Source organism: Histomonas meleagridis (genome assembly GCF_020186115.1).
Source record: "Histomonas meleagridis strain 2922-C6/04-10x chromosome Unknown scaffold_61, whole genome shotgun sequence".
Lineage (NCBI taxonomy): Eukaryota > Parabasalia > Tritrichomonadida > Dientamoebidae > Histomonas > Histomonas meleagridis.
The window spans coordinates 3,042,599-3,063,851 of NW_027150931.1; the positions used below are offsets into that span (position 1 = coordinate 3,042,599).

Genomic DNA, 21,253 nt, shown 5'->3' on the forward strand with positions numbered 1-21,253 from the left:
TAAATATAAGATATTTTAAAAAACAAAGATTTTTCCCAAGTATTCAAAAAGTTAACATTGATCGTCGTTCGAGTATACCCTTAAAAGAAGTTTACTTGTTTGATTTTGTCTCAGAGAGAAGTTATTGGATGTTTTTCATCATTTGGCGTGCCAATATGAACATCAAGCACAGTATTTTTCATCAAACTGTTGTGATATCATGCTAAACGTATTTCAAAAGAGTATAACGTACAACGAGCGGTTCGGTACGTTTAATTTTCACATTTAATGTATTTAAGCGCATTACAACCAGCTGAACAAGAAAATATTAGCTCAATATGGCAGTCGATAGGCTATAGCGAAGAGGAAATTCTTCAGGAAAAAGAAAAACTTTCAAAAGTAATTCAATCAGCAATAGAAGATTATCAAAATCAGCTCTCACAAACATATGAACAAATGAAAAACCAAGTTTCTGAGAAAAGAGATGAATATAAGCAAGCACTTCAAGCATTTGGTCTTTCAGAAGAAGCTGTAAAAGCAAAAGTTTCAAAATGCCTTACATTAACAATCAAAGAATCACTTTCTAACCTAAACAATGAATACTCTATGTTCATTAAGCAACATGCTGAGATGCTTGACAAATTTAAATCCGTGCAAAAACAAATTAATGAACTATTTGATCAACTTGAAATTGAAGATAGAGGTGAGTTCAAGGAAATTGGCAAATCTGACTTTAGCAAAGAGCGTTTGAGTCGTTATGAGGCCAAAATAAGTCAATTAAATTCTGAAATTTCAACTCGTAAGAATCAATTCCAAACACTTGAGAAAGAGATCCGAAGTATATCACGAGAAATTGAAGAAGAAATACCACCATCAATATTAACAATCTTAACACAGAAAAAAGTTTCTGTTCAAAGCATAAATGAATTACATGACCATAAAGACATACTTCTTCAAACTCGTGAACAATATCAAGCTGAATATCAGGATAAGCTTAAGACATTACAAAAGCTTTGGAACATCCTTGATATCCCACAGAAGGAAAGAGATTCATTTGTGAAAACGTTAAAAACCGTTGGCAAAAAGACGTTAAGCAAAATTGACACTTTAATTAACGATTTGAAAGGTTTACGCGAATCCAAGCTCCCACAAATCATTAAAACACAACAAGAAGAAATAAGTAAACTCGAAAAGGAGCTTCACCTTTCAGAAGAAGAAATTGAAGAAAATCCAATTGATCCAGAAAACATTAATGATTTCTATGATTGGTTAGATCAAAGATATGAAACACTTAGCCAAAAAGCTAAAGAACTTAAGCCAGTAATAGAATTGATTAAACAAAGAGAAGATCTTGTTCAACAAAATGAGCAATTAATGGAAGAAAATAAAAAGACAAAGGATCCTAAGAACCAAAAGAAGCCAATAGATCAAAAACAAGTTGCGAAGAATGAACAAATGTGCAGAAGAATCAAATCACTTCTTCCAAGAATAGAAAAGAAGTTAATGTTAGCACTTGTAGAGTACAAATCACGGAAAGGAGCTGCATTTCTTTGGGATGGAAAACCTTATGAAGATCAACTTGCACATATTAAGTTGAGTAATACGGAAATTCATCAAGCAACTGCACATAAGAAAAGTATATCAAGTTCCTCAATGAGAGGAAGTCAGGTTCTGTTGTCTACAAGATCATCAATGAAAATGCCCAAGAAAAACATGGAAAACAACAGGTCAATTGGGAACGTTAAGATGTAAATAAAACAAAATTGACTTACTTTGTTTGAATGGAAAATGAGAAACTTCAAAAGTTACGTACAAGCGATTTCGAAGTTTCCCAACATCAATTTAAACGATTCGTTTGCAAACGAAGAATTTTGTAAAATTCGTATTGATGAAAAAGAAGAAATAATTGAAAACGCATATGAAATGATATCAAATATTTGTGATTTATTAAAGGAGTTTATTGTAATCATTCCTTTGACAGCTACTGAACCACAAAAGAAAATCAAACAAATTTATTGTCGTATTGTTCAATTATCTTCATTTTTCATAACTATGATGGAAAATCAAATTATATTATCTCAAGAACAACAAAATGAATTACATGAAGCAATTGAGGAATTAAATGAGTTTAATTCATTTATTCCATATTTTATTTCGATTACATCAACAACAATGGTTCGTTTTTTAGGAACTCTTGAAGAAAAAGCAAAGAACATCCATAATAAATTCGTTCAAATCAAGGAATTTATTGAAAATGAAAGAAACATTTTAATTTCAAAACTTCCTGATCAAGAATCTATTGATGAAATCACCACCAAAATTTCCATTACATTAACAGCAATTGATAAGCTTGAAATAGAACTTATTTTCCTTGTCGCAGACGTCGATATTATTCATAAAGACCCAAAAAAATTTCAAGCTTTTAAGTTATGGATCCAAAAAATTTCAAATTTAGAAAAACTTCTTTTAACGGTTAAATCTTCCAATCATATTTTATTATCCAAATGTGCTTTTGATATTTTTAATGAGATTATTATGCTTGCTGAGCATGTTCGAGTTGATTTTTTATCATCCACAATCTTTTTTAGGATTTCACTTCAAATGCTGAATAATATAATTTTACAAAATGTTTCTAAAGATATTTCATATATCACAGAAACATTATCACAATCATATTTAGATAAAACTGAAATTAATAAACATATTCAAATATCACAAGAAATATTTTCTTTGTTTAAACATAAAGTAGAAAGTTATGGAAATGAATACATATCAATTTATAATACATTAATGTCAACACTTCAAACATATGAAATTGATACCGAAATTTCAACGATAATATTACCATCATTTATACGATTTATTTCAATTATTTCATCTGATTTTAATTTCACAGAAAAAACACTTTTAAATTTACTAAAAAATATCACAATAATAAATCAAAATTTATGTAATGAAATTATGAAAATTGTAATTGAAATGTCAAATATTATTAATAATGAAGGATCAGAAAAAGAATTATTTAATGAAATCGAAAAATTAAAAGAAATTAAAAACAAAAATTTAAGTTTTGATGAAATTCAAAATAAATATTTTTGTTCATTTCATTTATTAATACGTTCATTAAATAAATTAATAGTAAACACTATTGACACTGAAAGAAAACAATTATTATTTACATATTTTGAAAAACTACAAAAATCATTAAAACAATTTGAAAAATGGTTAAATCAATTTTATTTAACTATTTTTTCAATTATATATAATCGATCGGAAACATTATTAAATATTTTATCATATCCAATTAATAAACTTATTAATGAAGGTTATCAAGAAGAACTTAAAAATATATATTCGCATTTAATAGAAATACAAAAGATACAAATAGATACACCGCCAATTATTTATGGTAATATTGAAAACATTTTAAAATTAATTGATAATTTAAATAAAATATTAAATGAAAAGGAAAAATTGTTAAATATTTTAAAGAATAATAATTCTTCTTTATATCAACAAACATTTGAAATATTAAATATATTTCCAAATGATATATTAAATTGTATAAATATATTAAAATCATATTATAAAGAATCTGAAAATTCAATTTTATCATTGATTTCTTATTCTTCTTCAGTATTAAATGTTCTTAAAGAATTTGATTCAAAGTTGTCACAAAAAGAAAATTTTTTGTTTTTGGCTTCAAATTCTTTTACTTTTCTTAATATAATTATTGCTATTTTTAAGACTTGTAAACAAATTTCATCGTTTGCACCTGATATGATCGCAATTTTAACATCAATAAGTATTATTTTGAAAATATCGAAAAGTATATCAATTAAAGATAAAAAATTAACAGATGAAGCAGAGCATATCCAAATATATTACTCATCATTGTTAGCTCAAGTTAATGATTTCGTAAGCAAAGTTTTGCAACAGCCATTATGTGAAAACATAGATTCTAATAAATAATAAATATATTTGTAAATTTTCTTTCAAAGCATTTAATTTAAATTTTTTTTCGGATGAATTTATGTTCGCAAAGGTGTACATCTTCCGCCGGCGGAATGTCAAAACCGTAAAATGATCTAAAACAAAAATATCTTCAGAAATATTCATTATTATAAAGTTATATTGAGAAGATAATTTATTAATAAATTCATCATAATAAATTTAAATCTTTATCAAAATTGTAGTTGAAATTCTGATTTTGTGTTATCAATTTGATTTCCATTTCTAACATGTTATCAGTGATATCCAATTACATCATAAATTTCTTGAAATGTTAAACACAACAAATCTCATTATAAAAATACTATTCAACTCTTAAATTTAAATTTTACCGAATTTTTACTTAATTAATAAGCAAATGTTTTTATGCTAAATGTGATTAATGAATTTTTCTTCTTTAAAATCATCCGCAAATGGATCTTCATCAATATTATTTGTTGATGTTCCCATTGCAAATGTATTTTCTTTTACATTTTCATTTTCTTCGAAACTTTTTGCTTCTTGTTCAATACTTATTTGTTTTTTATTATGAATTCGCATCAAAACTATGATAAGTATTGCAATTATTACAATTACGACAATTGCAACGCAAACACTTATAATTATAATTGTGTTTTTATTATCATCATTAATATTTTCATTTTGATAATAAGAAATTACTATAATATATGTAATAATAAGTCGAATACACAACAACAGTATATTCGTAATAAATAAATTCACTCAAAACATATGTTAATACAGAATTAAAAATAGAAACAGAAAATGAATTCGAATACGTCGAATTATAAATACTTATTGTTTGCGTAATAGATAGTGATTGTGTTAATGTTATTGTATTCGTTAATGTTATACCATTCGAATATGAAAAAGTAAATGAATTCGAAACAACAAATGAAATTTCATATGAATTCGTAAATGCATTAGATTTCGTTAATGTATTCGATTTAGTATATGTATTTGACTTAGGAAATGTATTTGTTAATAAGGCGCATTCATTTATTATTGTTCCTTTGGCCACATTTAATCCGCCAAATGTTGATCCATTATATGAATTTGTTGTCATGACAATTTCTGCTGCTACATCTATAAATGTATTTGATGAATTTGTTGGTTCTGTTTCTCCAAAGTAATAAATGCATTTGAGTTTATCGCATGATGAAAATGCATTTGCTTCAATTGAAGTAACATTTTCTCCAATATAAATCGTTTCTAAATTAAGACATGAAACAAATGAATAACTTCCAATTTCTTTTACTGAAAATGGAACTTCAAATTTAACATTTAAATTTCCTGATGGATAAATATTTATTCTATTGATTTGTTTATCATATAAAATTCCATCATTTTGATAATTGGCAAAATATAAATTTTCATTCGAAACATGAATGAATTTAAGTTTTGTACATGAACTAAATGCATTAATGCCAATTGCATTTGTGTTTTCTCCAATAAAAACTATTTTCAAATTAGAACATGAATAAAATGCATAATTTCCAATTTCTATTACTTTGTTTGGAATTTTAATATTTATTAATGATGTGCAATTATAGAATGCAAAATTTCCAATTCTTTCTACATTTTCTCCAATAAAAACTATTTTCAAATTAGAACATGAATAAAATGCAGAATTTCCAATTTCTATTACTTTGTTTGGAATTGTAATATTTACTAATGATCTGCAATATGAAAATGCATTAATTCCGATTGTTGTTACTTTATTTGGAATTGTAATATTTACTAATGATGTGCAATCTGAAAATGCAGAAGTTCCAATTCTTTCCACATTTTCTCCAATAAAAACTATTTTCAAATTAGAACATGAATAAAATGCAGAATTTCCAATTTCTGTTACTTTGTTTGGAATTGTAATATTTACTAATGATGTGCAATATAAAAATGCAGAAGTTCCAATTGTTGTTACATTTTCTCCAATAAAAACTATTTTCAAATTAGAACATGAATAAAATGCAGAATTTCCAATTGCAGTGATTGATTCATTCATTTTTATACTTTCCAAATGATTCCACTCAGAAAAACAATTATCTGCAATTACAGTGATGGAACCTCCAATAATAAGATGAATTGTTTCATTTTTATACAACATTCTATTATCATAATCTGCTGAATTGGAAATAGTAAGTGTTTTGGTTGAATTATCAAAAGTTGAGAAACATTTTGTGAAAAATATAAAAATAAAAATTAAACAAAAATTTTCACTTCGATATTTTTTATGGCCTTTATTTAGTAAAAAAGATTTAATTGAACAAAAATTTTTTAAAAGCAAAAAGATAAAAGATAAAATCAAATAAATACTGCTGATTTTAAAGATACAAAAATTGTTTTCTAAAAATTGTTTCAAAATAAAATTAAATATTTGAAATGTGAAAATTTTTTGATTTGCTTGATGAGAATGAAAAGGAAATGAATGGTAATATGTTTGGTTGAAATTAAAAGAACAATTTGTTAGAAAAATTAAGGGGAAATATAATTTGTTATGAAAATTTAAAGATTGATGATAATCAAAAATCAAACTGTTGAATTTTTTGGAGGTAGTATTATGATTAAATATTAAAGGAATATTCCTAAGAGGTGGTAAAATCTGTCCTTTTTTGATTTGATGTAGTTGGTATTGAAAATTTAAATGATAATTACAAATAATAATGGAAATAGTTACTTAGAGTGACAGCAAAGAAGAAAATATGGAGAAGCGATATCCTTGTAGCAAGATATGATGTTTTATTCGTGTGTTTCAAAATGTTCGTTCTGGTTGGAAATGTCATAAAGAGTTGCGGTCGGCAGCTTCAGGTTCCTTGGTTACTGTGACTGAAATTGACAATTTACAGGTTCCAAATATGTAAATTTTTTTTAGATATCGAGATATAATAATGAATAAAAAATTTTGTCTTTTCTTGTTCCTTTGCTATCACAGTATGTGCATTGCTTTAGAAGATATTTTTGTTTTAGTTGAGGAATATTTGAATACAAAACAACAACTGAACCCATTCTAAAATACTAAAAAATTGATAGGCTTCGTTTAGTTTACATAAGTAAACAATTTAATATTCACTTTTACATAATAAAAAACGGTTATGATCTCCTTTATACACGACCGTTTAACAAAGTTCAAACTAACGTTTACTGGAAATTGTTGAAAATTTAGTGACTTGCGTCAAAAATTTAACAGATCAAACATTAAGTACAAAAGATAAACTTAAGCAATCACACAAACACAATTCGAATTCGAGCTTATCTTCACGATTTCGGTCAAAGTTTACAATTCAGCGAAATTGGAAATAGAACGTCCGTAACTGTTTTCTCAGTTATTTACAATTCTGCTGGAAAAAGCTATGCTATAAAACGCATTAAAAATAATTCGTTTGATAATATTTTTAATGAAATCTTGATATTATCACAAATTTCACATCCCAATGTTGTCAAATATTTTGACATATGGTTTGAACACAATCCACAAAAGAAAAATATTTCATTTTATTTTCAAATGGAATTATGTTCAAACTTAAAGATCACTGAACCATGTGAAAAAGACACACTTTATGACAAACTTCAAAAAATGTATTGTTATTTCTAAGGGTTTTAAATATTTCCACGATAACAATGTCATTCATCGCGACTTAAAGCCCTCCAATATTGTTATAGGAAACAATGGTCTTCCAAAGATCATTGATTTTGGCATTTCATTATTTAATATGTTAATAAATGATGATGCCATTAAAAGTTCGATTCCACTTTTTGCTTCTCCAGAACATGAAGGAAAGGATGGAGAAAGTTAGTATATTATCAATAAAGTATCATTATTAATGGTTTTATTTTTATATAAATATTATGGCTAAAAAATATCTTAAAAGAATAAATAAAAAGAATAAAAAACCTATTAAAAATCACTTAGAAGAAAGGCATTAAAACATATTAATAAGTAATCATATAATACCACTAATAACGTTAATATTAATATTTTTAATCATAATTCTGCTTGGTCTAGGATTTTAAGCACTTTATCTCCGGCTCCTATATCAATATCTCAAACGCCTCCAAATATTAACTTGGATGCTATACATAATATGAGAAATAATAATGATATTAGACAACAACAAATTAATTATACCAGAAAAGAAAAAGAATAGGAATCAGCTAGAAAAAAACTATAAGATAAAGAAAAGGAAGAAATGTTAAAAGAAACCAAACATCGATAACAATTATATGAAGAAGAGAAATCACGAAGAGAATTTACAGAAAAACAATTAGAAAAATATCTATAGTGTTGTTTAACACACAAATTGAATTATGAAACGTTCATTTTTTGTTCAATAAGTTATCATTTTAACAAACGATAGAGAATTCTGATTTAACTTTTTCACATCAAGGAAGTTAAGGCAAGCTTAAGCGATGATTCGGAGATCAAATTCACCATGCGAATCAGAATGCCCACAATTCAAAGTCATATTAGTTGGTGATGTTGCTGTAGGAAAAACTTCTATTGCAAATTATCAGATTCATAAATCATTTGATTATTTAATCCCTCAAACCAATGGTTCTTCACATCTTCGAACTAAAGTAATGGTTGACAACACTGAGGTTGAACTAATGATATGGGATACAGCTGGTCAAGAAGAGTTTGCACCACTTGTTCCATTATATCTTCAAAATTCATCTGTTTGTATCATTGTTGCTTCTTGTCTTAACACAGAATCATGTGAGCATATTCGAAAATGGAAACAAATAATTAATGAATCTATTGAAACCCCCAAAATAATATTAGCCATCAACAAAATTGATCTTTTAGAAGGCGATTTTACCTCTTATACACAAGAAATCATTGCGAAGTACAATAATGACATACCAAAGATATTTTTTACATCTGCCAAAAATGGTACAAATATTGAATCATTATTCAAAGAAATTGGGAGAGAAGCTCTCAGCTCTCAACCTAATGGCTTCAACACGAATTTCACAAGTTTTAGTGAAATGCCAACGAATGCTTCCCAAAATAAATGTTGTTAAATTTTTACTTATTTAGTTCTAATTTGTAAAATAGATTTTAATGCTTCTGTATTTGCTTTGTTTCCGCCATAGTTCTCAACAAGTGCATCTCTCACTTGCTGATTCTCTGCAGCGATCATCTGTAGTGTTTTCTTGGCCTTGGAAAGTACATCTGCAGATATCTGATATTCATCGATTTTGTTTTTTTTGAGTAAAAGAACTTTCGCAAGGAAGATACACGATGGAATTAGCAATGTTTCATGCGCCCATTCTTTCTGTGTGATTTTGATGACAGATTGAAGAACATTTTGGAGATCGCAAACATCTGCTGGAAGTGGTAAAAGAGCATATAGATCAAGTAAGAGTTGATCGTTTACGCCTTCTCCTGTTTCATTATCGCCATAAAGCTCTAGGGTAAGCATGCAAATGGCCATTGGTAACTCAACATCACCTTCTGTTTCATCAATGTTCTCCCAGAGGTCTGAAAGGAACTTAAGAAGATTTGGTGCATTGATTGACTGTGGATAATTTCGTTTGACAGAAATAAGACATGTAATTAGAGATGTGTCAAGTTCAAGATCATCCTCTGAAAGCATGCTAATAATGATAGTAAGGAAGTTAGAAATAGTTTCTGTAGTTAAAAGTTTTTGATCAATTGCTGCTTCAATTGGTTCAAGTAAAAGTGGAAGAATTTCAAGTTCTACATCAGGAACAATAGCCATAAGGCTTTCACATAAAGGTGTACTCTTTTCTTTGAACTTCTTAATGAAAGTCTTGAAATAACCGAAAATGTTCGTATCGGTATCGGTTATAAGACTTGGTGGCTTAACGGCCGCTAGGGCACCCTCAAGAATCTTATCGGCGACCACTTGAGCCGATTGAATTTGAATTCTGTATTTCTTCAAAATGAACGATAGCGCCTGAATCAAGTTTTCGACTGTATCTGTTTCATCTATTGTATCTATTTTAGTAGAAAGTATTGTAAAGCATTCGATAGCATTAGGAGGAAGAATTGAATTTGCAAGTGTAACAATAATTTGTGAAGCACATTCTTCATATTCTTTCTCATCGAGTAATGAAAGAGAAAATCCGACAAGTTCAGATGCAACATCTCTAATATCATAAGCTGAAATTATATCAGAAGTTGCTTGAGCAACTTTTACATATTCTTTCATGTTAATTTTTCTTTCTTTAACAATATCAGTTAGTATTGGAAGAAGTTCAAGAATTGCATCACGCGATTGATCATGAAATTGTTCGGCCATAGCAGAAAGAAAGTATGCGGCAGATGGGAAATATTTTGCTTCTTCTGATTTGAGAATGTTAGCTGAAGCACTAATGCCATCTACTACTTGATCTTCAACATATTCTGTTTCAATCTGTGAAATCTCTGCAAATAAATCAAGTGCTATTGCATTTTCGGCTTTTGTCTTTTCTGGTGTTAATAATTGCATAGCTAAATCATATACAGGTTCAACTAATGATAATCCTGGTTCTGGATCTGATGTAAGAACGGAGATAATTAATTTGGAAAATTTGTCGTAATTCATTTCGTTATATTTTGGTAATAATTCAATAAATTGCTTCTCAACTTCAGGTGTCGAATATAAACCCGTTTGAGAAAGTGAAATGGCAACTTTATTAGCAGCAATTAAAAGTTTTTCATCTTCTGATGTTAATAATGGTATTAAATCTTCGATTAAATCAAAATGTGGTTCTTCAAATAGAAGTGAAATGTCTTTCAATACTTTACATGCGATAAAGGCAGAAAAGTTGTCACTTTTGAGCGAGTTTCTGATGTTTTCAATCATAACGTCTTCCGATTCAGGAAAAACTGAAACAATTTCTTCTGCAAGTGGAGAGATAAGTGCAAGAGCTGCATTGTGCCTTTCGCCTGCAAGCTCCTTTGAAAGTATGGAGTATATTGTCGCAATTAATTCTTCATCAAGTAATACAAGATCACTATCTTGTAAATAATCAATAACTTTACAAGCAATATCAAAGTGTGTGTATAATATATCAAGAAGAATATGCATCAAAGGAACTATGGCTTCTTCGTTTAAGAATGCAAATAAACGAAGCAATGGAATCAACGAATCAATGTTTTCAATGTTAAAATTGGATATAATATCTTTAACTGGCTGTGCTGTAATAGTCTTGAAGCCTTCAATACCGGTAAATTTATTCATGGCTGGATAAATTTTCTTGAAATCATCTGTTTTTGCGATTTCGATGGCAACAAACCATATTTGATTGCACTCTGTCTCACTTATTGATTCTTGCTTGCATAATGCATAAATAAGTAAAAGCATGACCTTTGAAACTGGGAATGGTGATTTTAATAATTTCTGTACAACTGGTATTAACAGATTGCTATGAGCATCAACAAATTCTTCTTCATGTAGAAATGACATAGATGATAAAAGATGAATTCTTAATAAATCATTTTTATCATCGTTTAAATCCAAGATGAATGAAATTAATTCTGGCCAATTTCCACCAGATATTTGATACACTGTATCAATTGCAGCTAATAAGCCTGATATTTCTTTTTCATCTGTAATTCCTTGTGAATAATTTAATAAAAAATCTTTTGTTGATTTTTGATTTTCCTCTGTGAATGAATTGAATATTTTTGAAAGTTGCTTTCGGAGTGCAAAAGCAAATCCTATTTTTAATTCATAATCATTGGAAGTTTGAACATTTGAAGAAATTGCTTGAAAATCTTCAAATTTTAGATCATAAATTGGGACTTCAATTGCGCTTGGCTTTACACCCGAAATTATAGTAGCTCCAAATTTTTTAATGCCCCCAATGATTTCTTCAAAAGACATCGAAATGGTCATTCCACCAGACCAAAGTCAACCGTTAATTTCATACAAAAAGTGAAATCAAAAATCTTCTAAACAATTCACCATTATCCTTGAGTCAAAGCACCAATCTCAAAATTACCCATTCTTCTTGTAATATACTAAACTAGGTGCAGTTTATCTTTTACAATGACTAGAAAATGCTTATATGGAAATATAATTAGATTCTCTTCTGAAACAATAAAATCTAAAGTATAAATTGTATTGACGTATTGATGTGTAAGTCACTGTAACGGCGCATCAAAGATGAAATTCTTTATTATACAAAATGTCAATTTATCTAATGTCAGTTAAGAAATGTTTTCTTGTAATTGTTTTCTCTTGCTCAAAATATTTTTTTTAAGTTAAACAGAAAACTGAAATTAATAATTAGAGTTCGTTTACTCCTTCTTTTGTTCAGCAGCAACCTTTGAGAGCTTGAGCTTTCCGAGGAACTTGTTGCGTTCTTCCTTGGTTTGGAATCTTCCATGACCGAACTTGGATGCTGTATCGATCCACTTGAGGTTGATATCTTCGGTGGCGATTCTCTTTGTGTTAGCGTTGATTGTCTTTCTGAGTGTGATTGTTCTCTTTACTGCACCACAAACGGAACCTTTGATCATAACGAAATCGTTTGTGATATTACCATAATGAGCGAAACCACCCATTGGGTTGATTGACTTCTTGGAGATATCGTATTCAGTTGAACCACTTTCATCAAGTTTTCCACCTTCGACGAGTTGGAGCTTGTAGATTCTCTTGTTCATTCAGTTCTGTGGTGGAAACCATTGTTACCGGCACGTGCAATGGTCCAAAGAACTCTCATTGGATGCCATGGGCCAATACAGGCGACCTTCCTACGACCACGATGGGTCTTCTTTTGAAGACGCTTGCCACCAAAACGATGGATAACACCTTCCCAACCACGGCCTTTACCAACGGAGATGAGATCGATTTGTTCGCCTTCAGCGAAAACGTTTCCAACATTGATTGTCTTTTTCGAGAAGTTTGACGGCATAGTCAACTTTAGCAGCAACATCACCACCGTTGATTTGGATTTCGATGAGTTCGGCTTTACGGGAACCAAGTTTGACAAGTTTTGGTTGGGTGTGAGCGATAACACGAACAACTGAGGATTGTTCCTTGATGTCTTGGATACGCTTCTTCATGTCATCAGCCTTCTTGTCGAGTTTGCCGAAGGCCTTCTTTTGCTTGGATTGAGCCCAATTCTTGTAATAGCAACGCTTCATTTCTTCACCAACAAAGCTAGCCCAGGCGGTGGTGACTGGTTTAAGACCATGGACTGTTTCCTTGTAACCGATAAGACCAACAACAACCATTGGTGGTGTTTCGATGAGTGTAACTGGTTCAACAGCTTCCTTCTTGTTAAGACGGGATCCAGCACGAACAACTTCACGAACAACGTGTGTCATACCAGCTTTGTAACCAAGAAATGCTTGAAGTTGTGGTGGCTTGGATTGATCATCCTTTGGCCATGACCTTATTCTACCACGAACATGAGAGGCGCGACCACGTGGGAGAAAACCGAGTGAGCCACGGCGTGGAGCACTGTACTTACGATGAGACATTCGTCAAAAAGGACGGACCAAAACCGTCAAACCTCCAAAATAGTTAAAAAAGTGACACTGGAAAGATCTTATTTTAAAAATTATGATTTCTCATTGATCAAGAAGATTAACTCATTCATAAATACTGATTTAATGTGATGGTAATTTAATCCCATAAATAAAAATGTATGAATATAATTTGTTATGAAATGAGTGTATTTGTTTATTCTTTGGGATAATTTAAAGAACACCAACACTTGGTTTTACATCTTGAAGTTATTATTAGAATCAACAATAGATAAATTTAGTTATACAATAAGAAGAAATTTTTAAATATACAATATCGATCATTAAAGACTTTATTTTCTTGGCAAAAATCACCAATATATCTTGTTTAAAAGTTTAAATCCAGCAGAAAAACAGCAAAAAAAATCAAAAACGTCACTTTTTTGATAATTTGAATGAAAACCCTTCTGGTGGAGTGTAATAAAGTCATCATGAGGAAGTTCATTGTTTTTAAATGTTCAGTCAACTTAATTATGATATAAATGGATATGAACTTGTGTGTCTCTGTTGGAGCACTGATATTTCTTGCATTTACATTGCAACAAAATATCAAAAAAAATATTTACTCAAATTTATTCCTATGACAAAAGAGAACATGGGAAGGGCCTACGCTGAGAGCCAATTGCAAGCAGAAATCCAGCATCCATACATAACACCTATTTTAGAACAATTTGATTATGAAACTTATAGAGTTGTTGTTATGCCCTACACATTCAACGAAACATTGTTTGATTTACAAAAGTTTCCTAATCTTTCAATTCACCTTATTTCAATTATTATGTATCGAATTGCAGTTGCTCTTTCAACATTACATAGCAGCAATATTCTATTAAGAAATATTCAACCATCTAATATACTTATAAATGACATAGAAACTGAAGATCCAAAACCACAAATTTTGAAAATTCGATTAAATTATATGATAATGATCCAACTTCATACTCGCCAGATGCCTTAAGTTATGGTTTCATATTTTTATTCTTGATTCATGGCAACGTCGAAAAAATATTTGAACAATATCCAGACATGATGAATCTAATCCAGAAGATATTTGAAGTCGATCCAAGGAAGCGCATATCTGCTTCAGAGATAGCAGAGCATCCATTCTTTGAGGATGTTCTTGGAGCTGAATGGATACAAAATGAAAATGAATCTCTTTACTCAAAGACAAAACCTTTGTTCTTTATTGGAGAGGAAGAAGAGTATGATGATTTTATAGGAATATAAATTGTTTGAATAAAATATTATTAAATAATTTTGATATTTTAATCTTGTGACAAAGATGCAAATTATTGTGGACTGGTCCTGGGTAAGAGAGCATTCAAAGCTTATTATTTTTTTAAGAGTTACAAATCATTTGTTGTGATATCTAAGATTCAGAACTTGATTTTCAACCGTTTTTTATTAAACGTTCTTATAGAAATTTCAATACTTTAAATGGTCGAATATTTAAATTGAATCATTAAATGCTCAACCAAAAAATGCCTTCATAAGATCATTTTTTTATTATGTCAGCTATAGGTATTGATTTAGGTACAACATACAGTTGTGTTGGTGTTTTCAGACACAATCGTGTTGATATTATAGCAAATGATATGGGTAATCGTACAACACCATCTTATGTTGCATTTACAGAAGATGAAAGACTTGTTGGTGATGCTGCAAAGAACCAAGCAGCCATGAATCCAACAAATACAGTCTTTGATGCAAAGCGTATGATTGGCCGTAAATTTAGTGATCCAGTTGTTCAAAAAGATATGCAACACTGGCCATTTAAAGTTGTCCGTGGTGAAGCAGATCGTCCAAGGATTCAAGTTCAATGGAAAGGTGAAACGAAACAATTTTATCCAGAAGAAATCTCAGCTATGGTCTTAGGCAAAATGAAAGAAATTGCCGAAAGCCAACTTACAGACAAAGTCAAAGACGCAGTTATTACAGTTCCCGCATATTTCAATGATGGCCAACGTCAAGCCACAAAAGATGCCGGTGTTATTGCAGGATTAAATGTTCTTCGTATCATCAACGAGCCAACAGCGGCTGCAATTGCATTTGGTCTTAACGAGAAATCTGATAAAGAGCGTCATGTTCTTATCTTTGATCTTGGTGGCGGTACATTTGATGTTTCATTGCTTGATATCGATGGTGGCATGTTTGAAGTTCGTGCCACAGCAGGCGATACACATCTTGGCGGTGAAGACTTCGATAATCGTATGGTTAATTACTTTGCAGATCGATTCCAGAAGAAGTTCAAATGTGATTTAAAACAATCGCCACGTGCATTACGTACATTACGAACAGCATGCGAACGAGCTAAGCGAACATTATCCACAGCCACATCCGCATCCATTGTTTGCGATTCATTATATGAAGGCCACGACTTTATGGATAACATTTCACGTGCAATGTTCGAGAACTTAAATGATGAATTATTCAGATCGACGATGACACCAGTTGCACAAGTATTAAGGGATGCGAACATGTCGAAGTCAGACGTCACCGATATAGTGTTAGTTGGAGGTTCATCACGTATTCCACGTGTCCAACAATTGCTACAAGACTTCTTCAATGGCAAGCAGCCATGCCGTGGTGTTGATCCGGATGAAGCAGTTGCATATGGCGCAGCAGTGCAAGCGGCAATTATCAAAGGCGATACATCAGATACAGTGAAAGATATTTTGTTGTTAGATGTTGCACCACTTTCATTAGGTATCGAAACAGCTGGCGGAATGATGACAGTGCTCATTCCACGTAACACGACAATTCCAGCGAAGAAGTCAAATGTCTTCACGACATTCTCAGATAACCAACCAGCAGTTACAATCAAAGTTTATGAAGGAGAACGTTCGCGAACATGCGACAACAATTTACTCGGTACATTCGATTTAACAGGTATTCCGCCAGCACCACGCGGTGTACCACAGATTGAAGTTACATTCGATGTTAACGCAGATGGTATTATGAACGTTTCGGCACAAGATAAGTCGACAGGTAACGTGAAGAAGATCACGATTAAGAATGAGAAAGGACGCCTTTCACAAGCAGATATCGACAAAATGGTTGCAGACGCAGAGAAGTACAAAGCACAAGATGAAGAAGTGCGTAGGAAAGTGGAAGCGAAGAACGCACTCGAAGGATACTGCTTCGGCGTACGCAACTCATTAAATCAAGAACAGTTTGCTAACGCATTGTCACAATCAGATAAGGACACAATTAACAAGGAAATCAATGACACGCTCGCATGGATCGAGTCTAACCAAGACGCAGACGTCGCTACAATCGAAGCTAAGCAGAAGGAACTCGAAGGCAAACTGATGCCAATTATGCAATCAGCTTATCAACATGCAGCAGGCGGCGCACAAGGCGGAATGCCAGGCGCGAACATGCAAGGAGGAAGTGGAGCATCAGCAAATAGTGGACATTCATCAGGACCACGCGTTGAAGAAGTCGATTAAATGAATAAAATGTAATACAATGAATAATTTTCATTTTTAATCCATTTTCAAAAGGATTTTTTTTAATAACACAAATGATTATTTGCAGAATTTATATTAATAGAAATAATGTAATAAAAAAGTAAATCATTTGCTTTCCGTATAGGATAAATCTTGAGTGTAAATGGAGTAAAAGAATCGAAATTTATAAGTGTATTATACATCCGAATTATAAATTAGCCAATTTTTTTATTAGTTTGAAAAACAATCATGATTACTTGCCCAATAATATTAAACACAAACAAAATTAGTATATAAATGTAATCATTAATTAAAATTGATGAAAAAGGGATTCTGTCATGGGGTAAACAACTCATTCAAAAGGATTTTAATGAGAACGATTTTTTTTTTCCAGTTTTTTGTACTTTTCTTGTTGTATCAATACACACGAATTACCCATTTTGCGAACTTCCATTAAGTATATCACCAAAGTTGAAGCAATTATTACAACACATCTTCATTTTGAACATTTTGATGAAGTTGCTGTACAATCTATTCCTCATTATATACTAAACACATTCTCAAATAAAAATTTAAGCTTACGCAGAACAACTTCGTGGCTTCAGCCGAATGAAGGAAGTTATAATTTTAAAGAGGTCCTTAATCATAAGCTACTCATGCTTCAATCACAAGTGATGAAATGAGAAAATTTATTCAAGAACTAGACTTCAAGAACATATTAGTCCAAGCGAATGTCAAGATCATTAATTTTTAAATTCTAATAGAATTATAGCAAAATCTGTTTCAGCACATTTGCTACTTTCTTAGATTTAACAAAAAGTAGTTAGACAACAATAACGTTGCTTGGAAACAAATTGAATTATTTCTTATGCCTGAAGCAACAACAAGTTCATTATAACCGCCTTTGTTGATCGGTAATTCGGGGTATCCTAATAATTTTTTTAACGGATCCCGTCTTTCCATGGAGACAAACGCATCTGCTGATTGTTTTTCTGGCACATGTGGAGAAACTTTAACTTACTCATTCAAGCAAAAATTAGGTGTTCTTACTATTTCTGGAAAAGGAAATATGAATCATTATTCAAGGATAAATAAAACACCATGGGATTCCTTTAAAGGGAATATAAATGTTGTTATTATAGAAAATGGAGTTGCTTCAATTGGCGCAAGGGCATTTGACAATTGCAAAAGTTTAACTTCTCTTACTATTCCTAATAGCTTGACTTCCATTGGTGCCTTTGCATTTTGTTACTGCACAAAAATAACATCGATACGCATACCATTTAGTGTGGATAATATTGGAGATGGAGCTTTTTCTCATTGTTATAGCTTGACTACTATAGAAATTGACAAAAACAACACAAAGTATAAATTTACAGATGGTGCTCTATTATATTTTACTCAATTCCAGATTGATAAGAAAACATTTTCTGAAATTAGTTTACACACATATCTAGTTACAAACAAAGAACATAGTTATACCATTCCACCTGGTGTAACTTGTATTAGAAATTGGGCTTTTGATAGTAATAAAAATTTAATTTCCTTAATCTTCAAATGCATTCCATCAAAAAATTCTTTTGACTCAAGAGAGGTGTCAATTGGAGAGAAAGCGTTTAGCAAATGCGAAAACTTATCCAACGTAGCTATAAGCTATGGTACGAGTAATGCAGATGCGGATGCAAAAACAGAGGAATTCGGCATTCTGTTTGATGATTGCTCCAAGCTGCGAAAGGTTTTGATGTCGAACCCATTTACGGTAATATCGGAGTATGGGATGATCCGAATAATATTTGCTGATAAGGAAGAAATCGTTGACCCAAAAAGATTTGTCTACACGGCAGATGACTTTGTTTTCTAAAGTAGCGATAAAATTTATTTTAATTTTTGTTCTTTTAGAATGTGAATTTTTTATTGTAATAAAATTTGAAATGTAAACATGAAAAGAATTTTTAATATTAAATCATTTGTTAAATGAATGATATTCTCCATAAAAATTGATGAAGAAAATATTTATTGTTACAAAATAACTTTCTATTTCTTTTTCACCCATTATCACATAATATTTACAATATTTTATAATCAAATTAAATAATTTAATTTATTAATTCATTTCATGCAAAGTAATTTGGCGTTGCCTGTTCAGGTATTACACGTTGACTATCAGGCACTGCCTTAAATATGACAAATTCTCTATTAAAGTTCTCATCAATCTTAAGAACTGATGCATCGTTTCCGGATCTGTACATGTAATTTGGCGCCGACCAAACTGTCACCAGTTGCTCCTCGCCGAAAAGATATTGGTAACCTTTCATCGCGAGCTGGTGCGCCCTACAAATCAGGTCTATTTTGTTATTGTGGCAAAATTCGTGCGTTGGATCAGGACCAAAGAGCCATCCTGCGCCCCGAGTGCTGATTGCCCAACCGTCAATATCTTCAGGATCGCTCCATGTAAGGTCAGCAAATGGCCCAGTGTTAGGGATTTCTCCTTGGCGATCTATTAATGGGATTTGATCAATAAGTTTGATTTCTGGTGATAAGCCACCATGAACACAAAAAATCTTGTTGGAAATAACAGCGCCAATTGGCAAGAGGTCAAACACTTCGTTGCAGACACGCCAAAGACCAGCATGACCATAATGTTGGAAAAATTCTTCATAAAAACCATACTGCTGATTAACTTGTCGGCACTCATGGTTACCACGAAGTAAGTATATGCGGTCAGGATAAAGGACTTTGAGAGAGCCAAGATAAGCAAAAGTTTCAATGGAAAAATAACCTCGATCTACATAATCACCGAGAAAGAGATATTTGTTATTATCAATCCCGCCAGAAACCTTGAACAGTTCAAAAAGATCATAAAGTTGTCCATGAATATCACCACATATTGTTATTGGTACTGAAAGTGGATGCATTGTTCCTTCTTGATAAAGAATTTCTTTAAGAAGCTCAAACAATGTGCTCAACTGTTCTTCGCTTAATTTATTTCCACTCTCTATTATTTTGATCCATTCTTCAGGTTCAGACATTTTTCCAGAAAAAAATTCAAAATTTGAAAGAAAAATTTCTTGCCAAAATTGTTTTTTCCTTTTCTTAGTCAAAAATACTAATAAAATAAGGTTTTAATCTATTTGTAAAGTTACGCTGAATATAGAGAGTTTCTTAAATTTAGAAAAAATTGATTTTAGAAATATTAAATTTATCGATAAATTATTTATCAATTACATAATCCAAACTTATTTACCCATAACCTAATTCTTATTAAGAATTTCATATAAAAACAATTTTTTCATTAAATCATTTGGAGTTCAAAATTGAGTTTTATTTAGGCAAAACCACCCATTAACTGTTCAATTTGACCCTCATCTTCATCGGCTTGCATTGTTTGTGGTGTTTCAGTTGTTGTATCAAGTGTAGTTTCTTCACCCTCATTCATAAGAGCAGCAAGTTCATCGTCAAGTTCATCTTCATCCATTTCAGGACCTATTGTGCGTGTCATAGCAGATGTGATTTCATCCATATCAGCTTGCATATCTTCATAATCTGCAAGAACATCATCAATTTTATCGATATCGACGTTTCCGAATTGTTGTTTCATTGTTTCTGCGTTTTGACGGTATGTAGCGAAAACATTAGCTGTTGTTTGAACTTCTTGGATTTTCATCTTTTGTTGTTCAAGGTTAAAAGCCATAGCAGACATGTTATCACGGCTTTTTTCAATAAGTTTCTTACGCTTCATGCATTCCATGGCCCTCTTCTTGTTACCTTTCTTCATAAATTCTCTTGCCTTTTTTTCTTCCATAAGAATTTGTTTATCGTAGTATTCTTCCTTCTTACGAAGATCTTCGATAGTTTTGCTGATGTTTTCGGACTGTTCTTGTGGGGTTGGTGCGGCTGGTTTCTTCTTCTTACCAAAGAGCCAAGACATTTTAACCAAATGATCGGCGGTTTTGACAAAATTTCAAACAAATATTGATTAAAACCGCAACCATCAAAACACTACGGTTTGAGAACTTTTTCAATGTTAAAAGCAGTTGACGGAAAAAAATCACCGATTTATCATAAAAAGTACTCGTAAGTTAACGACACTTTTTGTGGAACGTTTATTAACGGCCTTTATTTTTTAGATTTGTTTTTTGATGGAAGCTCAAATCCAAGAATTTGAGCAATTAGTTTCGATTATAACTACGAATCAAAACATGTTTACAATTGATCAACTAAATCAAGCAAATACACAATTATTTCAAATTCAACATACTTTTGATGGACTTATTTTTTGTATCTCAAATTTTCATAATTTTAGGAATACTCAAACACTGATCATAGT

The 21,253-nt window shown here is 31.1% G+C and overlaps 8 protein-coding genes across 8 annotated transcripts; 3 read left to right on the forward strand and 5 right to left on the reverse strand.

Annotated features, from left to right (window-relative positions):
- Positions 1–267: 267 nt before the first annotated feature.
- On the forward strand, positions 268–1,731 carry GO595_010942 (uncharacterized protein; the record flags this gene model as incomplete). Its single annotated transcript, XM_067913676.1, has 1 exon — positions 268–1,731. One exon carries the CDS (start codon positions 268–270, stop codon positions 1,729–1,731), a length of 1,464 nt encoding a protein of 487 aa, XP_067769680.1.
- A 6,666-nt stretch (positions 1,732–8,397) lies between these two features.
- Positions 8,398–9,012, forward strand: GO595_010943 (small GTP-binding protein; the record flags this gene model as incomplete). Its single annotated transcript, XM_067913677.1, has 1 exon — positions 8,398–9,012. One exon carries the CDS (start codon positions 8,398–8,400, stop codon positions 9,010–9,012), a length of 615 nt encoding a protein of 204 aa, XP_067769681.1.
- An 8-nt stretch (positions 9,013–9,020) lies between these two features.
- GO595_010944 (uncharacterized protein) lies at positions 9,021–11,405 on the reverse strand (the record flags this gene model as incomplete). The annotated part of the gene is made up of 1 exon (XM_067913678.1): positions 9,021–11,405. The coding sequence occupies one exon, from the start codon at positions 11,403–11,405 to the stop codon at positions 9,021–9,023; it is 2,385 nt and encodes a 794-aa protein (XP_067769682.1).
- Positions 11,406–12,241: 836 nt separating this feature from the next.
- On the reverse strand, positions 12,242–12,607 carry GO595_010945 (60S ribosomal protein L3; the record flags this gene model as incomplete). Its single annotated transcript, XM_067913680.1, has 1 exon — positions 12,242–12,607. The coding sequence occupies one exon, from the start codon at positions 12,605–12,607 to the stop codon at positions 12,242–12,244; it is 366 nt and encodes a 121-aa protein (XP_067769683.1).
- Positions 12,608–12,805: 198 nt separating this feature from the next.
- GO595_010946 (60S ribosomal protein L3-2-like) lies at positions 12,806–13,429 on the reverse strand (the record flags this gene model as incomplete). The annotated part of the gene is made up of 1 exon (XM_067913681.1): positions 12,806–13,429. The coding sequence occupies one exon, from the start codon at positions 13,427–13,429 to the stop codon at positions 12,806–12,808; it is 624 nt and encodes a 207-aa protein (XP_067769684.1).
- A 1,553-nt stretch (positions 13,430–14,982) lies between these two features.
- GO595_010947 (cytoplasmic heat shock protein 70) lies at positions 14,983–16,926 on the forward strand (the record flags this gene model as incomplete). The annotated part of the gene is made up of 1 exon (XM_067913682.1): positions 14,983–16,926. One exon carries the CDS (start codon positions 14,983–14,985, stop codon positions 16,924–16,926), a length of 1,944 nt encoding a protein of 647 aa, XP_067769685.1.
- Positions 16,927–19,040: 2,114 nt separating this feature from the next.
- On the reverse strand, positions 19,041–19,955 carry GO595_010948 (Serine/threonine-protein phosphatase ppe1; the record flags this gene model as incomplete). The annotated part of the gene is made up of 1 exon (XM_067913683.1): positions 19,041–19,955. The coding sequence occupies one exon, from the start codon at positions 19,953–19,955 to the stop codon at positions 19,041–19,043; it is 915 nt and encodes a 304-aa protein (XP_067769686.1).
- Positions 19,956–20,251: 296 nt separating this feature from the next.
- GO595_010949 (Charged multivesicular body protein 4a) lies at positions 20,252–20,854 on the reverse strand (the record flags this gene model as incomplete). The annotated part of the gene is made up of 1 exon (XM_067913684.1): positions 20,252–20,854. One exon carries the CDS (start codon positions 20,852–20,854, stop codon positions 20,252–20,254), a length of 603 nt encoding a protein of 200 aa, XP_067769687.1.
- Positions 20,855–21,253: the final 399 nt, after the last annotated feature.